Source organism: Octopus sinensis, linkage group LG5 (assembly GCF_006345805.1).
Source record: "Octopus sinensis linkage group LG5, ASM634580v1, whole genome shotgun sequence".
NCBI classification, from domain to species: domain Eukaryota; kingdom Metazoa; phylum Mollusca; class Cephalopoda; order Octopoda; family Octopodidae; genus Octopus; species Octopus sinensis.
Window position 1 is genome coordinate 46,083,570 of NC_043001.1, and position 27,398 is coordinate 46,110,967.

General features: G+C 37.7%; 1 protein-coding gene across 3 annotated transcripts in view; it reads right to left on the bottom strand.

Moving 5' to 3' along the window:
* Positions 1-1,238: 1,238 nt before the first annotated feature.
* The window catches only part of LOC115212136 (WD repeat-containing protein on Y chromosome-like), a 130,579-nt gene continuing 104,419 nt past the window's right edge, over positions 1,239-27,398 (bottom strand). For all 3 annotated transcript variants that reach the window (XM_036503394.1, XM_036503393.1, XM_036503395.1), the window contains 2 exons: positions 5,138-5,284; positions 1,239-2,236 (listed from right to left, as the gene is read on the bottom strand). In XM_036503394.1, coding sequence (XP_036359287.1) covers positions 2,156-2,236; positions 5,138-5,284 — 228 coding nt within the window. In that variant the 3' untranslated portion in view covers positions 1,239-2,155. The remainder of the gene's footprint in view (positions 2,237-5,137; positions 5,285-27,398) is intronic.

The window sequence follows — 27,398 nt, forward strand, 5'->3', positions numbered from 1 at the left end:
CCCAGCTGGTACTGGGTTACAGAGGAATGCGACTTGTGAAAGACTGGCGTCCTAACCATAGGTGGCAGATATATCCCTTATATACTTAACACTATGAAATAGGAAATAAATAATGAACCTAACAAGTTTAGGGGATATTTACATTTTATATATTATTGAATACAGTGATCCCTCGCTATTTCGCGGTTCAACTATCGCGGATTTTAAATATATATATATATAGGAACACCTAAATTTTTTCATTAAATCCATTATAATATTAATAATAGAAATTATTTCCTGGTCTAGGAACAACAAAACAAGCGTAAAATAGAAAAAAAGCATATACAGGGGTATTTGAACTTAAGACGGGCTGTGATTAGTGCAATGGAGAGAGACGACGAATCACAGCTTTCTGTTTTGTAATCTGGCCTGTGTAACAGTAACAATCTTTATTTTTTAAAATCTAAAGTGTTATTGCTTAACAGTTGTCCTTGTTATTAATAGACTACTGTAATGGGTGGGTTGTTAACAGTATAGGGAGGGTTTTAAAAGTCCAAATACTCGTGAAATAAATACTGTAAATATGGTGTCCCTACTTCGCGGAAATTCAGTTATCGCGGCCGGTCTCAGAACCAATCTACCGCGATAATCGAGGGATCACTGTATACAGACTGAGTTAAATTTAAAGCTTAAGCCTAAGCTTAATTAATGATGCTTATTTTAACGGCGAATTTTATCTCAACAGGATTTTAAATCTGAATTCAGAGGAAGGAAACTAGATGCAATGGAACGCTTCATTTCTTGTTCATAAACCTTAACTACCGGGGAAAACTATCACACAACAGGTTAACAATACAATATTGTATATGCTTTGATTAAATTTCACCAGAATGGCACTTTGCCTTCTAAAAATTTAACTTAGGTTCCAGCTGTTTAGCCATTCTGAATTTATAGATTATATACCATGAAATTCGTGGCATTACGTCAATGTTTAAAAAAATCACCAAAAAGCCTTTATTATTTTATTATATTTATTATAATTTATAATTATTTTAAAACAGTGAGCTGGCAGAATCGTTAGCACGCCGGGCAAAATGCTTAGTGGCATTTCGTCCATCCTTACATTCTGAGTTCAAATTCCGCCGAATTTAAACTTTGCCTTTCAACCTTTCGGGGTTGATGAAATAAGTACCAGTTACGCACTGAGGTCGATGAAATCGACTAGCCCTCTCCTCTAAAGTCCAAGGCCTTGTGCCTAGAGTAGAAAGAAAAAGCTTATTTATTATTATTTTCTTTTACATCTTTATATTTTTTTACATGTTTATTGGTTTCAGTCATTCGACTGTGGTCACAACTAACGGAACGCCGTCTTTAAGGGTAGAGTTAATGTTTTAAACGGCTTATTCAAAGTCTCTGATACTGGTTGGGAAATGGATAAAGAAACCAGAAATTCTGACTGTGCATTAAGAAGCAGCACGTTTATCCTCAGACTGGAGACCTTGCTCAAATACTTGCATCAGATTAAACTCTGCTAAAAAAAAACCCAAAAAAACTCAGGAACCAGTTCAAATGATGATGATGAACCAGGCGGCAAATTAGATCTGTATCGTTGCCACTATTATTATAGGAACAGCAGGTTCTAAAGCAAAACGGCAATGGGCGGAGTTTGAAGTCAGAAAGTAAAGAGATGTAACCAAATGCACAAGGTATTTTGTTCGACGCACAGCTGATTCTAATATTTTACCTTTCGATCCACGTGAAGCAGGAAACAAAAAAATACATAAGTGAATATATATATATATATATAAATTCGGTGTGTGTTGCGTTCCATTACTTGATAAATGAAAAAAAATGTATAGACAAATGATGTAATGTATACTGAATGTAAAAACGAACGGGCGACAAACAGAAGGTCCATAATTCTTCAGGAGTTATTGACCAATCGGTACTGTTCAATTTCGCACATTTATATCATATATACGTATATATATATGCACACACACACATACACACACACACACACACACAATTGGTCAATGTTTAAAGTCTGGTTATTTTTGGTACAGAGAAGAATTCTTTCAATGGAATGACGTGGCCACACGTTCATAATAGCTATTCTGATGCTTGGAAATACAACTGACACGATGTCATAGAAACTGCTTGCTGCCACGCACTATACGGTCATTACATCATTTTCGAATTTTGTTAGAATTCTGGAACTTTCTTCCATCAGGACAGTTTCTTCTGCCGTTCCCTAAAATGAAAGTAAAAGAATAAGAACGATATTAATACAGGTTATAATTTTGATGGAATGTTGGTAGTGACTAGTTTGTCGATTAATTCAAACGAAGAATTTGGCTGACATGTTACTGAACCCAAAATGATGGAAGTTAATTCTGGCCGAATTGGATCAAACAACGGAAGCGGCTGTAGCTACATACCTCAAAGAATTTTGTGCAGCACTCTACAGATTTTTGCCATCCAGGGCCAGTTGTAAGGGAGGTGGGTGTAGTACTTATTTTGTAGATGCCAGAAGAAAATAAAGTCGACTGGACGGGGTTTGAATCTAAAAGTTAACGGGATGTTATTAAAACAATCGCAAGGCATGATATTGTTCAGGTGATGAAATGCAAAACAGAGCGTCGGCCACATCCTTTGGTAATGATTTCAGCTCATTGCGTTCTCAGTTCAAATCCCGCATTGATCAACTTTTCCCTTGATAAACACAGTACCAGTCTATTCTTATCTATATGGTGTGGCTGTTGATAAGAAGTTTGCTTCCCAACCACATGGTTCCGGGTTCAATCCCACTTCGTTGCATTTGAGTGAGTGTCTTTTACTATAGGCGCAGGCCGACCAAAGCTTTGTAAGTAGATTTGCTAGACGGAAACTGAAAGAAGCCCGTTGTGTAGAAATGTGTGTCTGTGTTTGTTCCCCACCACTGCTTCACAACTGGTGTTGGTGTGTTTACATCCCCGTAACCTAGGGGTTCAGCAAAAGAGGCTGACAGAATAAGTATCAGGCTATAAAAAATAAGTGCTACGGTCGATTCATTCAACTAAAGAAAATTCTCCAAGGCGGTGATCCTCCAGCGTGGCTGCAGTCTAATGAATGAAACAAGTAAAAGATAAAAGATAAAAGAGCAGAGAAGGGAAGAGATTATATAGTCTATATAGAGAGATTATATACCGTAAATCCTCGAGTATAATCCGCATTTTCTACCCAAAATTTAAAAGTCAAAGTCCATAGTGCGTATCATACACGAGATTAAAAATGAAAATTACTTTCTAAGCAATGTCCGGGTCTCTATTTGCTGTCCGGCAATGTTTATTCAGACGTATTTTGTGATGTCGGGCGCGAAAATACTTTAAGCTAAGGCTGTAAGCAATGAAGTCATAAAAGAATCATCCATAACTTGCAGTAAGCAACATTTATTAAACGTTATTACTGTTATTTCTTTATTTATTTTCTGCAAACAAAATGCGCAAAAATGCTACACCTTTGCATTATTTTATATACATACAATAATAATAAAGTACGTTACCGTATACAGTTTTACAAACCAAGGACGTTATATAGACCCCCTTGACTCAAGTTAGAGAAGGGGTTTTTCAGAGGTACAGCCCCCTAAAAATCCCCTGCGTATTATACTAAAGGGCGGACTATACTCGAGGATTTGCGGTATATATCTATCTTCCTCCCTCCCATAGAATCGGTTGCATTATACTGTAAGATGGTCGTGGGGAACTATTCAGTGTCCTTTGTCTCCAAGAAATAGAGAATGCTTGAATGTAGGGTTAGCATGCTAGAAGAAACCCTTCACAGAAACGAAAGATAGCGAGTGCAGCCAGACCAAGGTGGACTTTGGCACAGAACGGTTAAAATAAACGACGTTATGCCAAAATAAAAATAAACGACGTTATCCGACACATTTTCATTTATGCCAAAGGACCATCCTTACATTAAAAATTGTTTCCAACATAGGCCAAGGATTCGTGGAGAGAGCAATATTGACCTTAGTAGTTGGTTGGTCCTTTATTTTATCAACCTTGGAATGATGAAAGACATCAGCGGATCGTCAGAAGTTGGAACAAAATAACGCAAGGAATTTTTTCGACGCTCTCACAATTCTGGCAATCCACCTATACCAGTTGAGTACTGGGGTCGATGTAATCGAGTTACCCTCTCCCCCAAAATTTCAGACCTTGTGCCTTTAGTAGAAAGGATTATTATTATTATCATTATTATTATTATTGAGAGAGCCGTGCATGCCATCAAAGTAACTCTGGGGTAAAGTATACAAAACCCAGTATACCCATCATGGCTACCCGTCCGATAAGGGTTCACCAGGCACATGCATCGTAACCCTATGTGCGCGACATGCTGTTCTCGTATCAAAATAAACAGCGCATGACCTTGCAGGTAGAGCGCAGTTAGAATTTTCTTCAGGTCCCTGAATAAGGATTGTTTAAGGATGTTGAACAAAACACCCATGTTTCCAGAGGTGAATTACTTAAATCCTAAAGAATTCCTCTCAACACATGGCTATGATGCTCCCCCACTACTTTTACTCGTGATCAGACTTGCATATATTGTCAGCCACAAAGGGACATACTCAACTGGTTACGGTCAAACAACTGACAAGCAAATCTGTGGTATTGAGCAGAATATTTGCTGTAGCCCATATTTTATACCAAGGCAAAATATGTTCATGATAACACATCCAATCAGTTGAGATTAGAAGCCATGAGAGCCAGTGCCCGATACTGCATCAGGCAATGAGACGCAGTGCCTGGTACTGCATCACCACCACCACACCACCACCACACCACCACCACCACCATCATCATCATCATTATTAAGGTGGCGAGTTGACAGAATCGTTCGCACTCCAGACAAACTGCTTCGCGGTATTTGGTCCATCTTTATGTTATGAGTTCAAGTTCTGCCAAAGTTCGACTTTGCCTTTCATCCTTTCGGAGTCGATAAAGTAAGTACCAGCTGAGTACTATGGTCGCTGTAATCGATTTAACCCTTCTTCCGGACTTATTGACTTTGTGCCGAAATTTGAAACCACTGTGATGATGATGATGATGATGAGGAGGAGGAGGAGGAGGAGAAAAAGAAGAAGAAGGTTTAAATTTTGGGAACTTACAGGCATTGACAACACTTGGAAAGGTGTGCAGATTTTGCCGAATCGAGCCATTTGTTTAGTATTGATGTCACCATATTGTTGTCTTCGGTCACAACGATCTTGTCTCCTTCTTTGAAGATCGCACAGGACCTTAGCTCCTAAAAATGGCTTAAATCAAAAGATATACGGAAATATTAAATATAGAACCAACAAATTAAGATAGACAAAACAACATAACTCTAAGAATCATATGTTTAGCCTCGCTGTAAAATTAGATGCATGCCTCTGTCTCTCTCCCTCCCTCCCTCTCTTCTTTTACTCACACACACACACAACACTGAAGGTCTCCAACTCTCATCGATTATTGGTCAGAGGGTCAAACGCAATTTCGCGCCTTAGCGATAATATATATATATATATATATATATATATATATATATATATATATATATATATATATATATTATATATTACGGAGATGTACTTGCATAGCGAGTGACTTGATCTGAGATCGTGTGCTCGAACGAAAACAACTTCAACGTGGAAGGTGTTTATGAGCCATTTAAGAAACACATAAAACCGTTAGATTCACTTCAACATTTAAATTTAATTTGTCATTTAAATTTAAATTTAAATGTTGAAGTGAATTTAACGGTTTTGTGTGTTTCTTAAATGGCTGATAAACACCTTCCACGCTGCAATTGTATATATACATACATACATACATACATACATACATACATACATACATACATACATACAGCTAAATTTGTATTGCATTACAAATGCGACCAGGTCTGTTGTGGCCATGCTGGGGCACTGCCAGTGTTATCACTTTTTCAATGGCCATTCTTATGTGATTGGCTTTTAGAGAAAAAGGGACTTTGATATTGCTGCCCTCTTTCGAGTTTCTTGCCGTGCTGTTGGTTCATCTGGAACCTTGGATAACGGGACGTAAAGTTGTTTCTTGAAGGCATCTAGCTCTACTCCATGTAGATCTCTCAGATGTTTTGGCAAGGTATTAAACAGCAGTGGGCCCTTGAATCTTAAACTATTGTAATATATGGTTATCACGCTAGACGGGATAGCTGTGACCTTTGGAACAGTGGAGTGACATCTAGTTCAGAGATGCCAAAGTTTGAAGCCAGCCCCTCCAGGATCTTCCATACGCATATCACTGCATATCTCTCTCCCGTCTTCGCTCCAGCAAGGAGAGTCGTAGCTCTTTCAGTCTCTCCCAGTAGCTCAGCTGTTTCATTGATGCAATCTTCCTGGTGTAGCGTTGCTGAACTGCCTCAAGTTCCGCTAATAATTTGATACTGTAGAGTGATCGCAGTTGAGAGCAGTAGTCCAGACTGCTGATGACAAATGTCCTCCATAGAACCAGTTTCCTGGTCCTTTTCCTGGTCCTTTTCTGTGTATGAGCATGCAAGTGGCTTTTGAATCCCGAGAGCTGTTTGAAACTTGTATTACAAATAGTGCAAATATGTCTCACTTAAGTGGCAGTATTGTTTGTTCTTTCTGAGTCAAAGATATTTACATGTCCTTTTACAGCAAACGTACACACACACACACACACACAGACACAGACACAGACAAACAGACAGACAGACAGACAGACAGCACACACACACCACACACACAACACACACCACACACAACACACACCACACACACACACACACACACAACAGTGTTAGCGCGTGCCATGAGTAAATGCTAAGTGTATGCAGTAGACATTAATAATGACAATTACAATCAAAAGGCACAATCTCAGAGACAATGCGTAAAAATATTTTCAAAACAATGTAAATGCGTGTGTGTGTGTGTGTACTAATGTAGCAATTGAATGTTTTACGTGAATACCACCAATCAGTATAAATATATAAGCATTGCAGTTGAAAAAAAATGTACCAAAAGGATTTGGACCACACATCCATGACTTTAGGTTTAGCATACTTATGTTTGACATATTTACTGAGTAAAGCAGTGAGGTGGCAGAATCGTTAGCTAGCCGGGTAAATGCCTAGCGGACATTACGTTCTGAGTTCACATTGACGCCGGGGTCGACTTTGTCTTTCATCCTTCAGGGCTCGATAAAACAAATACCAGTTGAGTAGTGAGGTCCATGTAATCGACTTACCCCTCCACCAAAATTTAATACCAGTAGACTGACAGAGACTGTTTTGTTTATCGTTTCGTGAGTCATGTAGTCTTTGGCCAGCAAGTTAATTCTGCGCAGATCAAGTTACATAACTCCATCTTTCTTACATAGCAAGATATTACATCTTGATTGATTTTATTGACCAGAATTTTCACTCCATAGATAGCAAGGGAGCTGGAAATTTCCTGTCTTGAAGAGTATCACGAAAGGCCTGGTCGGAGGCTCAATCTTCCGAGTTCTGTTACAGGATTTAGAAAAACTGAAGGACCGCTGCAATAAGTGTGTGACTCTGAAAGGGGAATATGCTGAATAATCATAATTAACTGATTCTCCTATATTTTCTTTTACCCAAAGACATGGACTTTTCCGCATCTCCTCGTATATGTTAAGTTATACAGCATTAGTCTTTATTTTGCTATTGTTTTTATAATCTTCCTTTGCCTGTTTTCGTATCGTCTTACAAAAGCAAAATCAATAGGGGTTCAATGCGATGGCTTCATGGGCAAAAAATTCGATTTTAGTCTTGCTTAAATATTCATTTTGTTCACTTGCAACGTTGTTGGTTGTGAATTTAGTCTGTAAACTTATCATTGTATGTATAGGCGGAGCCGTTTGAAAGTTCGTTTCCTAAATACGTAGTTCTAAGTACCATGCCACTTGGACAAGTGTTTGTCACAATAAACTTGACGCATGTGAGTGAAATTAAAATTTGGGAAACGGAAACCATGCTAAAGCCGATCGGATATATATATATATATATATATAATATATATATATATATATTCCCTTCTTTCCTGAGCGTCTAATAATACTTTATTTGTTCCACGTCCTTGCGTTGTTTTTTTGTTTTTGTTTTCTTGTTTGGATTAACTATATATATATAGGCCCCGATTTCCAGAATTCCAAGTTATTCGTTTCCAATCATCAGCAGCTGGTAAACCGAACCTAGTTTTCTTTTGAATATGTTTTGAAAAATGAAATGAGGGTTTAAAAGAAACGCTTATCGTTATGTTCTTTCGCTTGAAAACTCTTATGAAAGAACGTGGAAACACGACTGGTTCAAGCTTTTGGTTTCATTTCTGGTTCTCATGGTAATATTATTATAAAAACGTTCATATAATCGAAGTTATGCAATTGCATTTCTGTTAAAGCAATGTTCTAAAATAATACTTTTTAGTAACATTTTTAATTAATGCTTTTCAGAAACAATTAGCATGTATGCGGGTCTTCATTTTGCATGCGCCTGTACAGATGCATATATATATATATATATATATATATATATATATTATATATATATATATGTACACACACACACATATATATACACAGTTATATATTCGTGTATACATATATATTCATGTATACATACATATATAAGTTAATTTGTTAAGATCTTCTTGGTCACCATTGCATTGTGTGTGTGTGTCTGTGTGTACGCACATACGTACGTATGTATGTATGTATGTATGTATGTATGTATGTAACGAATAGCTTCCCAGATTCTAAGCCAGGGTTCGAAACACGAATCTACAGTCTTCTACAACTTCTCTTACTATTGTTCTGGCTTTTGCCCTTAGAAGTTTATAAGAGCTTGACCTAATTTAGTGATAGAAAATATAAATACGGAACCCTAAATCGCTTCTACCATTTCTTCACTAGGCCGACCGTCGAAGAATATCCCTCTTTCTTCCTTTACTCATGAGTTGTCAAAGAGGGAGCACACAATTTTCAACCTCTCTATTTGTCTAGATACTTTTATTCTTTCTCTCACCTTCTTCTATCAGTTCTCCTAGCAGTCAACAAAGATGAAGTTAACTACCTACAGAATGGATAACAAAACTGCAAATAATCTGTGCACTACAACTCGAAGAAATTATATTTTACATTGTAGCGATATAATAGAGGGTCATAGCAATTAATATTAGCTTTCTTCCTCTCATTTATTTGCTATAAAGAAATCGTTACACGCGTGCAAATATCTTCGTAGCAGCTTGATTCGGCTCTATGCAACTGAAAGTTTCGTGGGCTCTTAAAAAGAAACTAGCTCGTCGGGCTTACGTTAGCTTGACGAGCTAGCTTCGTAAGATGAACCTAGCTCGTCAGGTTAAGGTATAGAGCCGAATCAAACTGTTATTAAATAATAATTCCTACCAAATGTATTGCACGCCACTTTCTTTCGTTTGTTCACCCACTCGCATGTATGTGTGTGTGTGTGTATGTGTGTGGAGAGAGAGAGAGAGAGAGAGAGAGGGGGGATAGAGAGATAGAGAGAGAGAAAGAGAGGGAGAGAGAGAGAGAGAGAAAAAGAACATGATTAACACTTTATTTTTCTGAACCCTCATTTATCGTCCACGACAAGAGAATCCATCATATATATATGTACATATATATATACATACATACACATACACACACATACATGCACACACAATAAGATATAATAGTATATTAATATTTTAATATATATTAAATACATTATAATATACATGGCTATAGCAATTAAAACCAAAAAAGTAAAAATTAATAAATAAGGGTGCTAAATAGCACTTGCAATTGCTAGAAATGAGAGTCAAAAATATAAGGCATGCAGGCAGCATGATATACCAATGTAGTCGATCGACTTAGATCGACTTTGCCGTTTGTCCCCTTTTGAAATCAATAAAAATAATTGTAGGTCAAAGCACTAAGGGCAATAGAATCGATTAAAATATTTGAAGGTAGTGTCCCAGTCTGATCACAATCCAATAACTGAAACTAGTAAAAGAATATAAGAATATGTAACTAAAAAAAAAAATGATTTTTTTCACACGACCTTTTGTTTATTCAATTTTTCCCCTTATATTAAAGCTCTCTGAAAATAGGTGAGATTCACTTATGGCTTTTTACTGTGAAAACATTGTGACTTCATAGTACAAAGAAATGTATAACTCGTTTGTGAAACATCATAAAACAAAGAAATCAGGATTTAAAAAAAAGAATTATTGTACTGTATTTATTATTATTATTATCATCACTATTTTGGAAATGTAGTTTTTAATGTAATAATGTTTGCTTTTAGTTATATTACTGTTCTAAATATATCACACAATAAAGTGCTGGTGAAATTTGGATATATGTATTAACAAATTAAGCAAAAGAACAAAAAGCCTCTGGCACTGTAATTTCCTCAAATTCAGTGAAAGAACATAGGCTAAAAATAATTATATAATATAGTAATTATGTAGAATATTTGATAAAAGCGTTTTGTAAAATGTTAAGTGACGTGGCTTCATTTTTATTTTAATTATCTGGCGGAAATCTGTCTTTCTTATAAAAGACGAACGCCTTCATCGAGCTGGTGTAGGGTAGATTAATTCGATTAATCCAGAGAAGTGACTTTCATTGGCGAGCTGGCAGAATCGTTAAGCCCGCCGGGCGAAATGCTTAGCGGTATTTTGTCTGTCGTTACGTTCTGAGTTCAAATTCCGCCGAGCTCGACTTTGCCTTCATCCTTTCGGGGCCGATAAATTAAGTACTGGGGTCGATATAATCGATTTAATCCGTATGTCTGTCCTTGTTTGTCCCCTCTGTGTTTAGCCCCTTGTGGGTAGTAAAAAAATAGTTATTTCATCTGCCGCTACGTTGTGAGTTCAAATTCCGCCGCGATCGACTTTGCCTTTTATCCTTTCGAGGTCGATAAATTGAGTACTGGGGTCGAGGTGATCGACTGTCCCCGTCTCCACAAAATCCAGGCCCTGTATTTATTGTAGAAAGGATTTTTTTTATTTATGTGCCTCTTTCAAGCCTAACCAGGTCCATGGGCCCGGTTTCCCGGTTTCTATGGTGTATGTGTTCCCCCCCGCCAGCTGGACGGGACGCCAGTCCAACGCAGCGTTACTCAAGAAACATGAAGAAAGAGTGAGAGAAAGTTGGGGCGAAAGAGTACAACAGGGGTCGCCACCAACCCCTGCCGGAGCCTCGTGGAGCTTTAGGTGTTTTCGCTCAATAAACATAAACAACGCCCGGTCTGGGAATCGAAACCCGATCCTCCGACCGCGAGTCCGCTGCACTAAACAGCCAAATCTCTTTCAGCAATCTCTTTACTAGTTTGAAGACGGAGACATTTTTTCAATCTCAAGGTATTGGGCATTATTTCGTTTTAAGAATGGCGAGTGTCAGTTGTGCCGTTTTCCCAACACATTGTCATTCTCGGTAGTTTACAGAAATACATAAAAATAAGGGAATCGTAAAAAATACACAAAAAGGATGTATAATGTACGTGAATATGTGTGCGTGAGAGAGAGAGAGAGAGAGAGAGAGAGAGAGAGAGAGATCCATTTTTGTATTTTTTTACGATTCTGTCGAAAATGACATCATATACGGCGAAATCAGCTGACACAACTTTAACACTTGCCATACTTGAAAGGAAAGAATGTCAATTATTGTTTTGTTTTCAGTCAGGTCTCGTTTCGCATCGAAGAGGATAACATTATGAGTTCGTTTCCTCCTGCGGGCACTAATCACGCCATAGAACAAAAACAGCTCCGAAAATAAATAAATATGTGAGGGTATAAGGTCTTTCTGCCTTGCCCTCACAATCTTTTTTACTCGTCCACCCACGGCAACTTGCAGACCATTGTAGTAATTACTGTGTCACGTGAATTTGTGTTCGTCTATAAATCGTTTATATATAAATGACTGTGTAGGTGTGCTTAATAAATTACATGGAATGTGCAGAATATAGACCACCAATAGAACAAAGGTTATGAACACACACACACATACGCACGCACACAGAGTGAGAGAGAAAGACTCATAGAGACAGATGATGATGGGGGGAGGAGAGAAGGAAGTAAATGAGAGAATAGTTGTAGGAGGAGTTATTCAAATGAGAAATTCGTTTTATTTAACGCTATTTTAATGCAACAAATGTTTTTCTCCTTAAAATTAGAATTCATTTAATCATTTTTGCATTAGTACCAAGAAATTGCATAAAAGTTAATTTGTAATTATATTACGTATGCCTTGTTTCCTGGAATTATTCATGGTGACAAAAGTATATTTCCAAGCTACGTGTCACGTGACATTGCTTGTACATCTGCACTGCATACCACTTGTTAGATGTCGAAGATATCGCAGGAGGGTCAAGAACACAACGTACCGACCGGTCCGCGACTTGAAACCGCGATATGGCGGTCATGAGTGTAACAGCTTAACCACTAGGCTATAACGAATACACACACTGAGCCTAACCATTAGGTCATATATGTATGTATGTATGTATGTATGTATGTATGCATGTATGTATGTATGTATGATGCATGTATGTATGTGGTTTCGATTCCTGGGCCAGGCAAAGCATTGTGTTCTTGAGCAAAACACTTCATTTCACGTTGGTCCAGTCCACTCAGCTGGCAAATATGAGTAAACCAGCAACTCACCAGCATCCTGTCCTGGAGAAAAAAATATATGCGCCAAGGAAACCAGGAAACCGGCCCTATGAGTCTACATGATTCAGAAGGATCCTCCTGTGTGTATGTGTGTGTGTGTGTGTGTGCGTGTGTGCGTTAAATAATAAATAATCAAATAAGTCCATATACAGTGATCACTCGCTACTTCGTGGTTCGGCTATCACGGATTTTAAAAATATATATATACAGTTTTATATATAGAGATGAACGCCTAAAATTTCTCATTAAATCCCATTAAAATATTAATAATAAATATTACTTCATAGTCTTGGAACAACAAAACAAGCGTAAAATAGCAAAAAAGCATATACAGGGGTATTTGAACTTAAGACGGGCTGTGATTGGTGCAATGGAGAGAGACGACGAATCACAGCTTTGTATTTTGCAAGCTGGCCTGTGTAACAGTAACAATTTTTTTGTTTTTTTAATCTAAAATGTTATTGCTTAACAGTTGTCCTTGTTATTAATAGACTACTGTAATAGGTGGGTTGCTGACAGTATAGGGAGGGTTTTAAAAGTCCAAATACACGTTAAATAAACATTGTAAATATGGTGTCCCTACTTCGCAGAAATTCAGTTATCACGGCCGGTCTCGGAACCAATCTACCGCGATAAACGAGGGATCACTGTACCTCCATTTTCCACAGTTTATTTTAATTTGTCTCCATGGCTTTGTGTTGAAACTGGCCGAATAGAAAACGTACTGCACTATTAGTGGAGTGACCTAATTCATTGAAAGTGATAGATATAGATGTGTTCATAAACAAGTCACCATCAACCCATTCCTGAATCACTCCAACAAGCAGTAAATAAACCCCATGATCGAATTGTTATGAAACGTTTGCTCGATCCACTGTGTGACTCTTTGTGTGTTTTCTGTTATAGATGCGGGTTGTCTCAAGTCTTGTGAACGAAATGAGACAGACGGAAACTACACCTGTAATTCAAAGACTTGGCTTTGTTGATTACAATGTTATGGCGAGCTTGCTTCATGGTTACATTAAATGGACGTGTTTATGGAATATTTAGCCACAATACAATGGCTACATAATTTCGTTGTTCGAGCAACCGGAATCCTCATTCGTCGAAATTAAAGCAAGGCCAGTTCAATTACTATACGAGTATATATAAATACAATATTAAATCTGCAGTACAGAAAACCCAACAAACTGCAGCCAAAAGGCTTAAACGCGTTTGAGAAGTACAGAAGATATTTCAACTCTGAAAGAAATCAACTCCGTGTTAGTTTAGTGCTCACGTATCTAGGAAATTCATTCAAACTGGTGATATTTTGCTTGATTAAAAATAGAAGTTAGAAGAAGGAAATCAACGATTTGAAAATGATACAAAAAAAAAAACCCATTACCACCACTAACAACAATAAAAAGAAGAACAAACAGAAAATGCTACATTCTGGTCTGCATCCGAAGGAATGGTGTAGTAACTAAAACTTTTTTAACAAGCAGGCTGACTATCCTGTTATACTCTATCTTTTATCTTTTACGTTTCAGTCACTCGACTGCGGCCATGCAGGAGCATCACCTTAAAGGGTTTTAGTCGAACAAATCTCCCCCAGTGCTTGTTTTGTTTTTTTGAATTGGTACTTATTCTATCAGTCTGTTGTTTTTTTTATATAGTTGAACCGATAAGTCATGGTAACGTAAACAAAGCAACATCGGTTATCAAGATGTGTGGGGGAACAAACACAGACATAATGACACACATACACGCACACAACCCCCCCCACACACACACACAGACATACATACGATCGGCTTCCACACAGTTTCCTTTTACTAAATTCACTAACGGCATTGGTCGGGGTGGTGACTATATTGAAAGACACATGCCCAGGTGTCACTGAATTCTCAACCATGTGGTTGCGAAGCGGGGTTTCTTAACCACATAGCTTTGCATGCGCCTAATACATCTTTGAATCAATGCACAGTGCACAAGAAAGTATCTTTCAATGAGGGGCTTAATTTCTTTGAACAAGACGCACTTTTTCCCCCAAAAGAATGGCTACTCGCGGGTTGGTATTCAAATTAATTAATGAAGCTGAGTTACCATAAGAAATGGTTTCGACTTCCGCAGTGAGAACAATTGCTTAAGTTTCATTGGCTAAAATTACGTAACTTTACATGCGTCTAATTTCTTAGTTATAAATTTTCCAAAATACTAATGGTACGTTTTGGTTATCTCACGCCCATTAGAAAATTACCATTAAAAAATTGGGTTACCTCCCCACTAAAAAATTGAGTTTGTGGCGACAAGAGATTGGATAAAAAGTGTTAGATCCTTTTGATTTAATATTCAACACATTGTTGACGTTCGGCCCCCTAAATAGGCATGGTATGATTTGTAATAAAAATGTTATTAGATTCAATAAGATGATTAATTTTTTCAGTTTTCCTTTTTATTAATTTTTTTTCAGTTTTCATGTTTATTGATTTATTTTTCATTTTTTAAAGTTTTGTTTGTTTTATTGATGATTAAACAATTTTTCTAGGTGGGGGAGTAACCAAAAGTACCGATATTTTTCATAATTTTCATAAAAACGGTGGGAGATAACCCAATTTTTTAATGGGGGTGAGATAACCGAAAAGTACCATAATAACTACGATATTTGTAAACAGTATGTAAAACTATATCGAAATTACAATTTTGAAAATTTTCAGATTAAGATTTAAGTTTGAACGGAAACGAAAAATATCCGACGCACTTGCACCACATATCAGTCTTGTATTTCTCCATCTCTAATCATGGAAAACACACCTCTAAGATTTTTCATATCGCTACAAATAGTGATGGTCTCTCACGGTGAGCTTCCATGTATTACCTTAACATAACTTACATCATAAAAATTAGCCTTTTTTTAAGGACCAGAACATACTTTGAGTACTTTTTGGTTATTTCACCCCATTAAACAATTGGGTTATCTCCCCCCCCAACTAAAAACATTGTTTAACCCTCAATAAAACAAAACAAAAATGAAAAATTAATAAACAGGAAAAGTGAAAAGATTAAACATCTTAATGAATCTTTACTCTCTTTTACTTGTTTCAGTCATTTGACTGCGGCCATGCCGGAGCACGGCCTTTAGTCGAGCAAATCGACCCCGGGACTTATTCTTTGTAAGCCCAGTACTTATTCTATCAGTCTCTTTTGCCGAACCGCTAAGTGACAGGGACGTAAACACACCAGCATCGGTTGTCAAGCAATGCTAGGGGGACAAACACAGACACACACACACACACATACACATATACGACAGGCTTCTTTCAGTTTCCGTCTACCAAATTCATTCACAAGGCATTGGTCGGCCCGGGGCTATAGCAGAAGACACTTGCCCAAGATGCCACGCAGTGGGACTGAACCCGGAACCATGTGGTTGGTCAGCAAGCTACTTACCACACAGTCACTCCTGCGCCTATAACATTTTTATAACAAATCATACCATGCCTATTGCGGAGGCCAAAAGTCAACAATGTGTTGGAGTATTGAATCAAAAGGACCTAACAAACCCTTTTAATCCAATCTCTTGTCGCCACTTAAAATCAACTTTTTAGTGGGGAGATAACCCAACTTTTTAATGGCAATTTTTTAATGGAGGTAAGATAACTAAAAAATATCTTTGTAATGGAGTGCTCCCCAAGTATATGGAACACCAAGGATCATAGGATCATATCTAAAAGAATATCTTTTAATTGATCGGTAAACAGGACGCTTCCTCTTATAACTTTACTACCTCTTTACATCAATTCTTCTACGGCCCCAATTCATCTGAACTTCATTTGCACATCTCATCCACCATGGTTCACTCACTCATCTGTCCCTCTCGCTTCGCCTTTCCTCTTTCTCATCTCTGCACTGTGATTGGTCAGTACCTTTCCATCTTATTAGAATCCTAAGTCTCTATAATTGCGCCTTCGTCCACAATAATTTTTCTCTCAACGGGAGGTCGAACGACAGATGTTTAAGCTGAATATCTGTGTGTCCAGTATGTGAAAAGTACCTGAAGGGCTATAAACTTTGCCCTTTCATCCCCGGGTAAGAAAAAGTGGAAGAGAGAAAGAGAGAGAAAGAGAGAGAGAGAGAGAGAGAGAGAGAGAGAGAGAGAGAGAGAGAGAGAGAGAGAATTGAGTTCACCTCAGTTCACCTCTTTGCCAGGAATAGATTCTGTGGTTTTCTGAGGAAAGGTCAACGGGTTTGATCATCCATTCAGTCAAAGGATCAGAAAAGGTCAAACGACTGGCATATTTGTGTATGACTCCTAAAACTATGTATGTATGTATGTATGTATGTATGTATGTATGTATGTATGTATGTATGTATGTATGTATGTATGTATGTATGTGTGTATGTGTGTGTGTGTCTGTATGCGTGTCTGTATGTGTGTATGTGTGTGTGTGTGTGATGATTTGAAAGTATTTATGGCGTTGAATTGACTAGAAATGAACATTGGGACTAGTTTATATACTCCTTTATTCTTTTACTTGTTTCAGTCATGTGACTGTAGCCATGCTGGAGCACCGCCTTTAGTCGAGCAAATCGACCACACATACACATACATATGTATGTATGTATGTATGTATGTATGTATGTATGTATGTATGTATGTATGTATGTATGTATGTATGTATGTATGTGTGTGTATATGTTGGTGTGTCTGTATTTGTCCCCGCAACATCGCTTGACAACCGATGCTGGTGTGTTTATGTCCCCGTAACTTAGCGGTTCTGCAAAAGAAACCGATAGAATAAGTACTAGGCTTACAAAGAATATATATATATATATATATATACACACACATATATACGACGGGCTTCTTTTAGTTTCCGTCTACCAAATCTACTCACAAGGCTTTGGTCGGCCCGAGGTAGAAGACACTTGCCCAAGGTGCCACGCAGTGGGACTGAACCCGGAACCATGTGGTTCGTAAGCAAGCTACTTACCGCAACGCTACTCCTACGCCTATATATATCTATTATATAAAATCTGTTCTGTCTGTCGGAAACTATTTTGCCTTAACTTCGTTTCTTTCCTGCCAAGCTTACTGTTTAAACCATGTCTGTGTTCTCCCAGCCAACAGCCTAATCATTGCTGGTACTTTAAACTCTTCGGTTGCATATTTGTGTGAACAAAATCGTTTTTCTTTGAAATAGAAAAAAAGTCTATCTTTATTTCTTCTTTTACTGGTGTCTCAAATTTAGGTTAAACCAGTGTTTCTCAACTGATGTAATCGACTTAATCCGTTTGTCTGTCCTTGTTTGTCCTCTCTGTGTTTAGCCCCTTGTGGGTAGTAAAGAAATAGGTATATCGTCTGCCGCTACGTTCTGAGTTCAAATTCCGCCGAGGTCGACTTTGCCTTTCATCCTTTCGGGGTCGATTAAATAAGTACCAGTTACGCACTGGGGTCGATGTAATCGACTTAATCCCTTTGTCTGTCTTTGTTTGTCCCCTCTGTGTTTAGCCCCTTGTGGGCAATAAAGAAATAAGAAACTTGCTTCTCAATCACATTGTTCTGGGTTCAGTCCCACTGAGTGGCAAGTTGGGAAAGTATCTTTTACTATAGCTTTGAGCCGACCAAAGTATTGTGAGTGGATTTGGTAGACAAAAAATGAATGAAGCCCGTCTTATATATATATATATGGGTATGTATGTGTATGTGTGTGTGTGTGTGCATATATATATATATATATATATATATATATATATGTGTGTGTGTTGTGTGTGTGTGTGTGTGTGTGTGAGTCTTTGTGCCTGTATTTGTCCCTCCATCACCTCTTGGCAACCGATGTTGGTGTGTTTATGTCCACGTAAATTAGTGGTTCGGCAAAAGAGACCGATAGAATAAGTACCAGGCTTAAAAAAGATAAGTCGATTTGCTCGATAAAAAGGTGGTGCTCCAGCATGGCTGCAGTCACATGACTGAAATAAGTAGAAGTATATATGTGTGTGTATATATATATAAAACTTACTTGGAAGAAGACGTTCAATCATATAATAACAATTTAATAAATAAAACATATGCATACATACATACATATATGTACATACTTACATCTATATGTATATATACATGCATATATGGGTACAGGACACCACAAAAAAAAAACGTAGAACACAACGAGAAACGAAAACATAAAAACAAAACAAGGAAACGGACTTTTTTTATCAACGAAAAAACAGAGTACAAGACATAAAACACAAGGAACATTCCCCTTCTTCAGCTTCCCCTGTTTCGACTTATTGTGTGTTTCGAAGGTAAGGGCAGGACACGACTAAATTGAAACAATCCTTCCCTTCTTCAGAATGCGTTCAAATGAATTTTTCCACCGTCTAGGCTTAAAAAAGCCCTTATTGTTTGTTTCTCATTGTCCGGTCTTTTACTGTTCTTATCTTTATTTGTACTGTTTTTATCTTTATTTGTACTGTTTTTATCTTTATTTGTATTGCTTTTACTGTTCTGTTCTTGTCACCTTTTTTTACCCCTCCGCAAAAAAAATTTATCCAGTTTCTCCTTTAAGCATTTACTAACAAAACCTAGTGTTCCAGTTATTATTGGTATGAATATGAATTCATAGTCAGAGGTTTCGAAGCAGTTGCCCATAGATATCCTCTTTTTCTTTGATTTTCAAAAATATATTTATATCTGCAGGGCAGCTAACCTCTATGATGGTACATACCTTCGCCCCTCTGTCTCAAACAACAATATCCCACCTGTTATGCTTACATTTGACAGAAGTTTTGAGGAGAATATTCCACCAGTACTCCTTGAATTGGTCTCTATGAATGTATTCCATAACAGAGGGATTTTCTAAGTTTATTTCAAGACAGTCGTTTTTGTGGATGACATTGTAAATTGTATGTATGTATGTATGTATGTATGTATGTATGTATGTATGTATGTATGTATGTATGTATGTATGTATGTATGTATGTGTGTGTGTGTGTATGTATGTATGTATGTATGTATGCATGTGTATGTATGCAAGTGTGTATATGAGTGTGTGTGTGTATGTGTGTGTATATACGTATGTGTGTGTGTGAATGCGCGCCCGTGCGTGTGTATGCAAAACATACATGTAAGAAGTTACGCTGTTTGACTAATTTAAACTGACTGATAAGCAAATAGCTAATTAGCAGATGTATAATTTATTCAGCTATTATGTTCATCAGGTCATTTGTGGATCTGCATATTCGTGTGTGTGTGTGTGTGTGTGTGGTGTGTGTGTGTGTGTTGTGTGTGTGTGTGTGGTGTGTGTGTATGTGTGAATGTGTGTGTGTGTGTGTGTGTGTGTGTGTGTGTGTAAATAGTTCCATGTAAATGTATTTCCCTGAAATTATCTTTGTAGTTAAATCAACAAAATGCAGACGTATCTGGACCAACATTTGTGTGTAGGTGATGAAAGAGAGTGTGGGCATGATGGTGTTATATGTGTGCGTATGTGTGTGTGTATGTGTGTGCATGTCTAACTTAGGTGTCTCGCTTTTTTCTTGCCCGCTTTCATATTGAAAATATATCGGAGGACGGTATGTTCGCAGAGTCGTTAACTATGCCGGACAAAAAAAAAACCCGCTTTAGTTCGGAGTTCAGATGTCGCCGCCTAAAATAGGCACCAGTTGAACACTGGAATCAATGTAATCGACTAGCTGCCTCCTCTGAAATTTCAGACGTTGTGCTAATAAGTTGACAGAAAAATATACATATCTATATAAGTGTGTGTGTGCGTGTGCGTGCGTGTGTGTTGAGGCAGGGCATACGTTTGCTCAAGCAAATGTTATAAAAACTTTTTTCTCTCTACAACGCCCACTTAAAGCTACATGAATTCTACACGCAGTAGAATGTTCGCTTATCAAACGCATGGTTCCGGGTTCAGTCGCATTGTGTAACACCTTGGTCAAGTGTCTTCTACAATAGCCTCGACTCGACTAAAGCCTTGTGAGTGGTTATGGTAGATGAAATGTGAAACTAGTCCGTTGTGTGTGTGTGTGTGTTTATCAGAGGCGACTCCAGGTCATCTGCGTCACTCCGGTTCATCACAGATTTCGCATAAGACCCATGTTTGCTCGAAGAATTTCCCGCTTTTCCGCAATATTTCTAGGCCCAAATGGATTTTTTTTAATATCTAGCACTATGTCTTTCTCCATTTCTAAGCTAAGGGTAAAAGTAGAGCAACCCTGCAAAACACAACTGATCTTTACATGCAGACGCACAGAATAACAATCAAATAACGACAGCGGAGTGCACAACAAACATCAGCAATCTGACTGTCACCTGTACTCTTGACAAGAGATACCAGTTAGTATTTTACACCTACTAGGCTCATTCGTACCAGCTTGAGTTGCTGGATAATTTTTCGTTCCTTTAAGAATATTGTAGAACGGAAAGCTTTCATAGATTGGAATTTAAATCCTAATCTCTATAGAAATTTATTGTTTCAAGAAAACAGAATTTGAATTACTTTTAATTTTTACGATTATAGATAACAACCCGAGCTGTAACTTCTGAGCCCGAGTCAGGCACATGTAAACGATGTTGAGAGAATGTTTGCTACGAATATTTATTGACACAGGGCACCTCTAAGACGACCGCCAGACACTGAACGAAAATAAATGAACTGCGACCAGGCTCAATAAAAGGAGCCCGAGTTATTGGCTGCAATTACATACTTGAAATCAGTGTTGGCAGAAATTAAATCAGCTTGCAAATACACATTCACTTTACTAAATTTATACTCGGGCTAAGCCCGAACAGCCTGAGTGTCGGAGTCCACAATGATATATATATATATATATTATATATATATATATATATATATACATACGTAAACAAACGAATTATACACAGGGCTCTCTTAGGTACACCTCATCGAAAATAGTCAACTGGTTTGACATATCGATGTCTGAGATTCCTAATAGATGGCAACACTGAACGGACTAGGTATTTTTACACCTTTTTACCATAAGAGAGATTTCTTCTTCGCGGTAACTGCAGTGTATTTGCCTTTTAGGAGTTAAAATATGTGACGAACATATTTCATCTTACCTAATTCTGCTCATACATAAACACTGCTTAGTGCTAATAATTCATTATTTTCCTTCGATCAGGTGATCTACTAGCGCAAATCAGTCAACGTGTTAACTGAATTATGCATAAAGCTGTAGCTTTATAAGTCTGTTTAGAGTTGCATCTCCTATGTACATCTCATCGAAAATAGCCAACCAGCTAGAAACAACATCGATGTCTGAGATTCCTAATAGATAGCGACACTGAACAGACTGGGTGTTTTACACCTTTGTACCATAAGAGAGATTTTTTTTCTCCACGGTATACATATACGAAAAATTGTCACTAAATGCGATTACGAGTGTCAAGACACTTACATTGCTAGAAATAAGAGGTAAAATTCTCTAATGCTGTAGTAAAAGCACATAGTTGTATACATATATGCTCACAAGGGCTGATATCACCTAAAAACACCGACTCTAGAATTCCCTATACTGAACATTCAGTTTCGGCTACTTCCGTAGCCTCTTTAGGGGAGACCGCTCGTCCAGATATTTCCGGGCTTAAACCACCGCCAACATATATGAATCCACAGAAATTCACGGATGATTTAGCGAATTGTTGCTAATGTGTATACAAAAACTAATATAAACAGCTATGCACAATATTTTATCATAAAGGAAAAATATAATTGTCACTAATGTAGGTGGACACCCTTAATCGCATTTAGTGACAATTAGATGTTTCCTTTATAGTAAAACATCATGCACGGCTGTTTACATTAATTTCTGTATATATCATATACATACATACACACACATACGCACACGTTAATATCGAATAGTTAAAATGAGTGCTCAACACTGTACTAGGGGATAAATATTCTATGTTCGTGGGGTAACCGGACTACCATCGGTTTCATATCGGGAGAGATACTTCTCAACAATTATTCAAGTCTGTACCTTAGGATATTGGTGTTCGTCTCTTGGATAAAAATAGTATTTCTTTTAAATCCAAGATGGCGACTAACACCAATATTCTAAGGCATAAACTTGAATAATTGTTGAGAAATATCGCTCCCGACATGGAACCTATGGTAGTCTGTGATTAGCCCACGAATAAAGTATGTGTGTGTGTTTTCCTTCACTACCGCTTGACATCTGGTGTCAGTGTGTTAACGTTCCCGTAATCTAGCGGTTTGACAAAAAGAAACCAATCAAATAAGGACCAGGCTTAAAAAATAAGCCCTGGCGTTGATTTGTTCCACTAAAATTATACTTGAAACAAGTAAAAGACAATCGTTACGCGCATAGACATGTTCTTTTAGTTTGTTTTCGCCACAATAGCTATGGTCATGCTGGAGCACCGTGCATTGATTGAGTGTATACGCGCGCGCGTGTCACAATATCTTTAAATATAAAATAACGATAAAAATTTATTTTATGCACGCCCTAGCTGCCGACATCACACTCAAACACAACACACACACTCTCTCTTTCACACACTCACTCACACACATGAACGGAACACGCATACACACACACACGCACACACACACACACACACAGACACACACACACACACACACACACACACAAACGCTTAACATATTCCAACACTAATAGCGCTACCACCACTATATCCGCCATAGAGACAGATGTGTTAAATAAAAAAAAAATGTAAAATGATAATGATGATGATGATGATGATAACGAAAGTAGTGTTGGTTGTTGTTGTTGTTGTGATGGTGATGGTGTGGTGGTAACGTTAGTGACGACACATGCTGATGACAGCTTGAAGTGCCAGCTGCAAGCCATCCCTTCGCACATTTCATTAGAAGCAATTGATGATACGTGTTTTTATTTATTTATTTATTTATTTATTCAATTTTATCTCCCCGGATGCAGACAGGCGTAATGACAGTGGTGGTAGCGGTTGTAGTGCTGGTGGTGGTGGCGGCAGCGGTGGTTGTGATGATGATGATGATGATGGTGATGGTGGTGATGGTGGTGGTGTATGGTGATGGTGGTGGTAGTGCTGGATATAGTGAGCAATGAGTGTGGTGGCGGTGGTGGTGATGGTGGTGGTGCGATAATAGTTGTGGTTACGGAGAGTAGTGGTAGCAGTAATAATTATGGTGACTGTGATAGTGATGATGGATGTGGTAGTGGTGGTGGTGGTGGTGGTCGTCGTCGTCGCTGGTTGGGAGAAGAGAGTGATTAGGTTGATGGCAGTGGTGGTGTTGGCTGTGTAATGGTAATGATGGATTTAGTAGTAATAGTAGTGGTGGTGGTAGTGGTAGATATGATGGGGGGGGAGTAAAGAGTATACATGGGGGAAAAGGAGTGAGCGGGGCTGATTGTGTTAATGACTTATAACAGTAGCAATGGGTGGTGGTGGAGGTGATGATGGTGGTGGAGGTGATGGTGGTGGAGGTGATGGTGGTGGAGGTGATGGTGGTAGAGGTGATGGTGGTGGTGGAGGTGATGGTGGTGGAGGTGATAGTGATAGAGATGATGGCGGTGATGGAATTGTTGGCGAAAGAAAGGAGAAATGTGGCCGCCCGTTAAAGCGTGGGAGGTAAGGTCAAAAGAGAGAGAGAGAGAAAGTTACAGTTGGTCTTAAGAGAAGCAATGACAACAGAGAAATAAGCAAATGGATTTATATTTTAGTCACAGCCCTGATTGAGCTGAATAATAAACCCGAAAGAAAATCCAACTATTACCAACCCTTGTTATTCAAAGGACAAGGCGGGTATGGAACAGACACATTATCCAAAGTATTCTTTGTGTATTTAAGATAGTATTATGGTGTATGTATCCCGCCACAAGGCGTGTATGGAACGGACACATTATCCAACGCATTCTTTCAGTATTTGAAATAGTATGGTGTATGTATCCAAAATGATTATTCAGGACACAGTAAAGGAAGGGCGGAAGAAAGGCTGACAGAGAAAATCCTGGTTTGACAACATCCAAGGACTGGACAGGTCACAACACAAAGAACTTTCTACGCGTATCAGAGAACACAGACCAGTGGTGATGGCAGACTATGAAAACGTCATGTTGGCACCCCCAAAAAACTGGATGCAGTTCTTTTCTATATGGCTGCCACTTTTCGATTTCTTCAATTTTTGCTCCAATATAGATTTCATACTTGGTGTATTTGTGTAGTTTTGTAAAGTAATCATTGGCATAAAATTCATTTTTGCTATACATCAATAAATAAAGAGTTAATAGCTTTTAAGTTTGCAAATTTTGGGCAATTTTAGCCAGTCGAAAAGGTGCCTGTTTCCATAGTAACTAACCAAGCTGTTACCAAGTCTATTACCACGTGTTCTTTTTGTCGCTTATTGAATGCTTAGAACACATGCGGCATGAGGTGTGCTAAAAATAACAACTAAATAGGCCTTAAATCACGCACGATAATTTTTTGGTTTTTGGTTTTGGCACAATCGTATGAATTCTAGGGTTTTTTTTTTTTTTTGCATTGGTTGGAATAACAAAAGATTACATAGCGAGATTTGACTCATCTGAACCGGTGTTAATCACAACTTTAGTTGGGATCCGACTGAACGAATGCTAGCGATATATATTTTATAGAATATTTAAAATTTTAAAATAAATAATATAATCGTTTTTTTTAATGTATATGAAATCTATCCGGAGGTCAGACTAAACATTACCACGTACCGTATTTTTGACACTCCTGACATAGATGATCCTTCATTAGCTTTTTATAGGCTAAGTAAGTAAGCAAGCAAGCAAGCGTGAGTGTGTGTGTGTGTTTATGACAAGCCACTCTTAGTGCTACCTAATACAACATGCCGCATGGTCATGCCGTCAACGACTAAACCGGCAACACTACCAAACCGGCTTGGTAAGGAGGCTGGTTTTCGTTGGACACTCCACTGGACGAAAAAACAAAACCTGTCACAGAATGAATGAACTCAGTAAAGTCAACGGCCATGCAATACCTAGCTAGGAGTGCCAGATCCTCAGTCTTTGTTTAGACATCTCTCTTAGAGAAGGAAAACTCCAATATAACACCTGCGGTTTCGTTTCCATCCAATGATATAAGATAGTTCTTTTGGGAAAAATGCATACGTTTCTTAGAGCGTGGGATCGGTCTTGTACAAGGTCTAACCTAACTTTAAATAGCTTCCGGCGCAGGCATTGCTCAATTTATAACATCGCTTTTGTGTTGCATACTATGGTTGACCATAGCCGAAAAAGGTGAAATAATCAATAAAAATGTGCATGATGGAATGAAGGCTGTGTCACTGTGGGAGATAAGTTCTCTATGAAGCATCCATTGCTATAGCATCTTCGAAAAAAGGTGAAAAGCCACATGTATGATGCTCGTGTCTCAGAGAACATTTAGCGATGGAATTGCTCGAAATCGAGTCGCAGCCATCGTATATGTATGTATGTATGTATGTATGTATGTATGTATGTATGTATGTATGTATGTATGTATGTATGTATGTATGTATGTATGTATGTGTGTGTGTGTGTGTGTATGTATGTATGTATGTATGTATGTATGTATGTATGTATGTATGTATGTATGTGTATGTATGTATGTATGTATGTATGCATGTATGTATGTATGTGTGTATGTATGCATGTGTGTATGTATGTATGTGTGTGTGTGTATGTATGTATGTATGCATGCATGTATGCATGTATGTATGTATGTATGTATGCATGCATGCATGTATGCATGTATTATGTATGTATGTATGTATGCATGCATGCATGTATGTATCCATGTATGTATGTATGTATGTATGTATGTATGTGTGTGTGTGTGTGTGTATGTATGTATGTATGTATGTAATGTATGTATGTATGCATGTATGTATGGATGTATGTATGTTGTATGTATGTATGTATGTATGTATGTATGTATGTATGTATGTGTATGTATGTATATGTATGTATGCATGTATGCATGTATGTATGTGTGTATGTATGCATGTGTGTATGTATGTATGTGTGTATGTGTGTATGTATGTATGTATGCATGTATGCATGTATGTATGTATGTATGTATGCATGCATGCATGTATGCATGTATTATGTATGTATGTATGTATGCATGCATGCATGTATGTATCCATGTATGTATGTATGTATGTATGTATGTATGTGTGTGTGTATGTATGTATGTATGTATGAATGCATGCATGCATGCTTGTATGTATGTGTGTATGTATGTATGTGTGTGTGTATGTATGTATTATGTATGTATGTATGTATGTATGCATGCATGTATGCATGCATGTATGTATGCATGCATGTATGCATGTATGTATGTATGTATGCATGCATGCATGTATGCATGCATGTATGTATGTATGTATGTATGTATGTATGTATGTATGTACGTATGTATGTATGCATGTATGTATGGATGTATGTATGTGGTTGTAACTGAGTTGTCTGAAGTTAAACTGAGAAAAACCAGCTAAATATTAGGGAAATTTTTTGCCACTTCCCTCTTTATTAATTAGAACACAAACTAGCATTTGCCCTCACGTCATTATTTTTTCTTTGATATGGTGCTGGATAAATTTAAAAACATTTTAAACCATGTAATTTTATTTCTGTAACAGTTTGTCCGATCATCCTTTTCAATAGACACCGT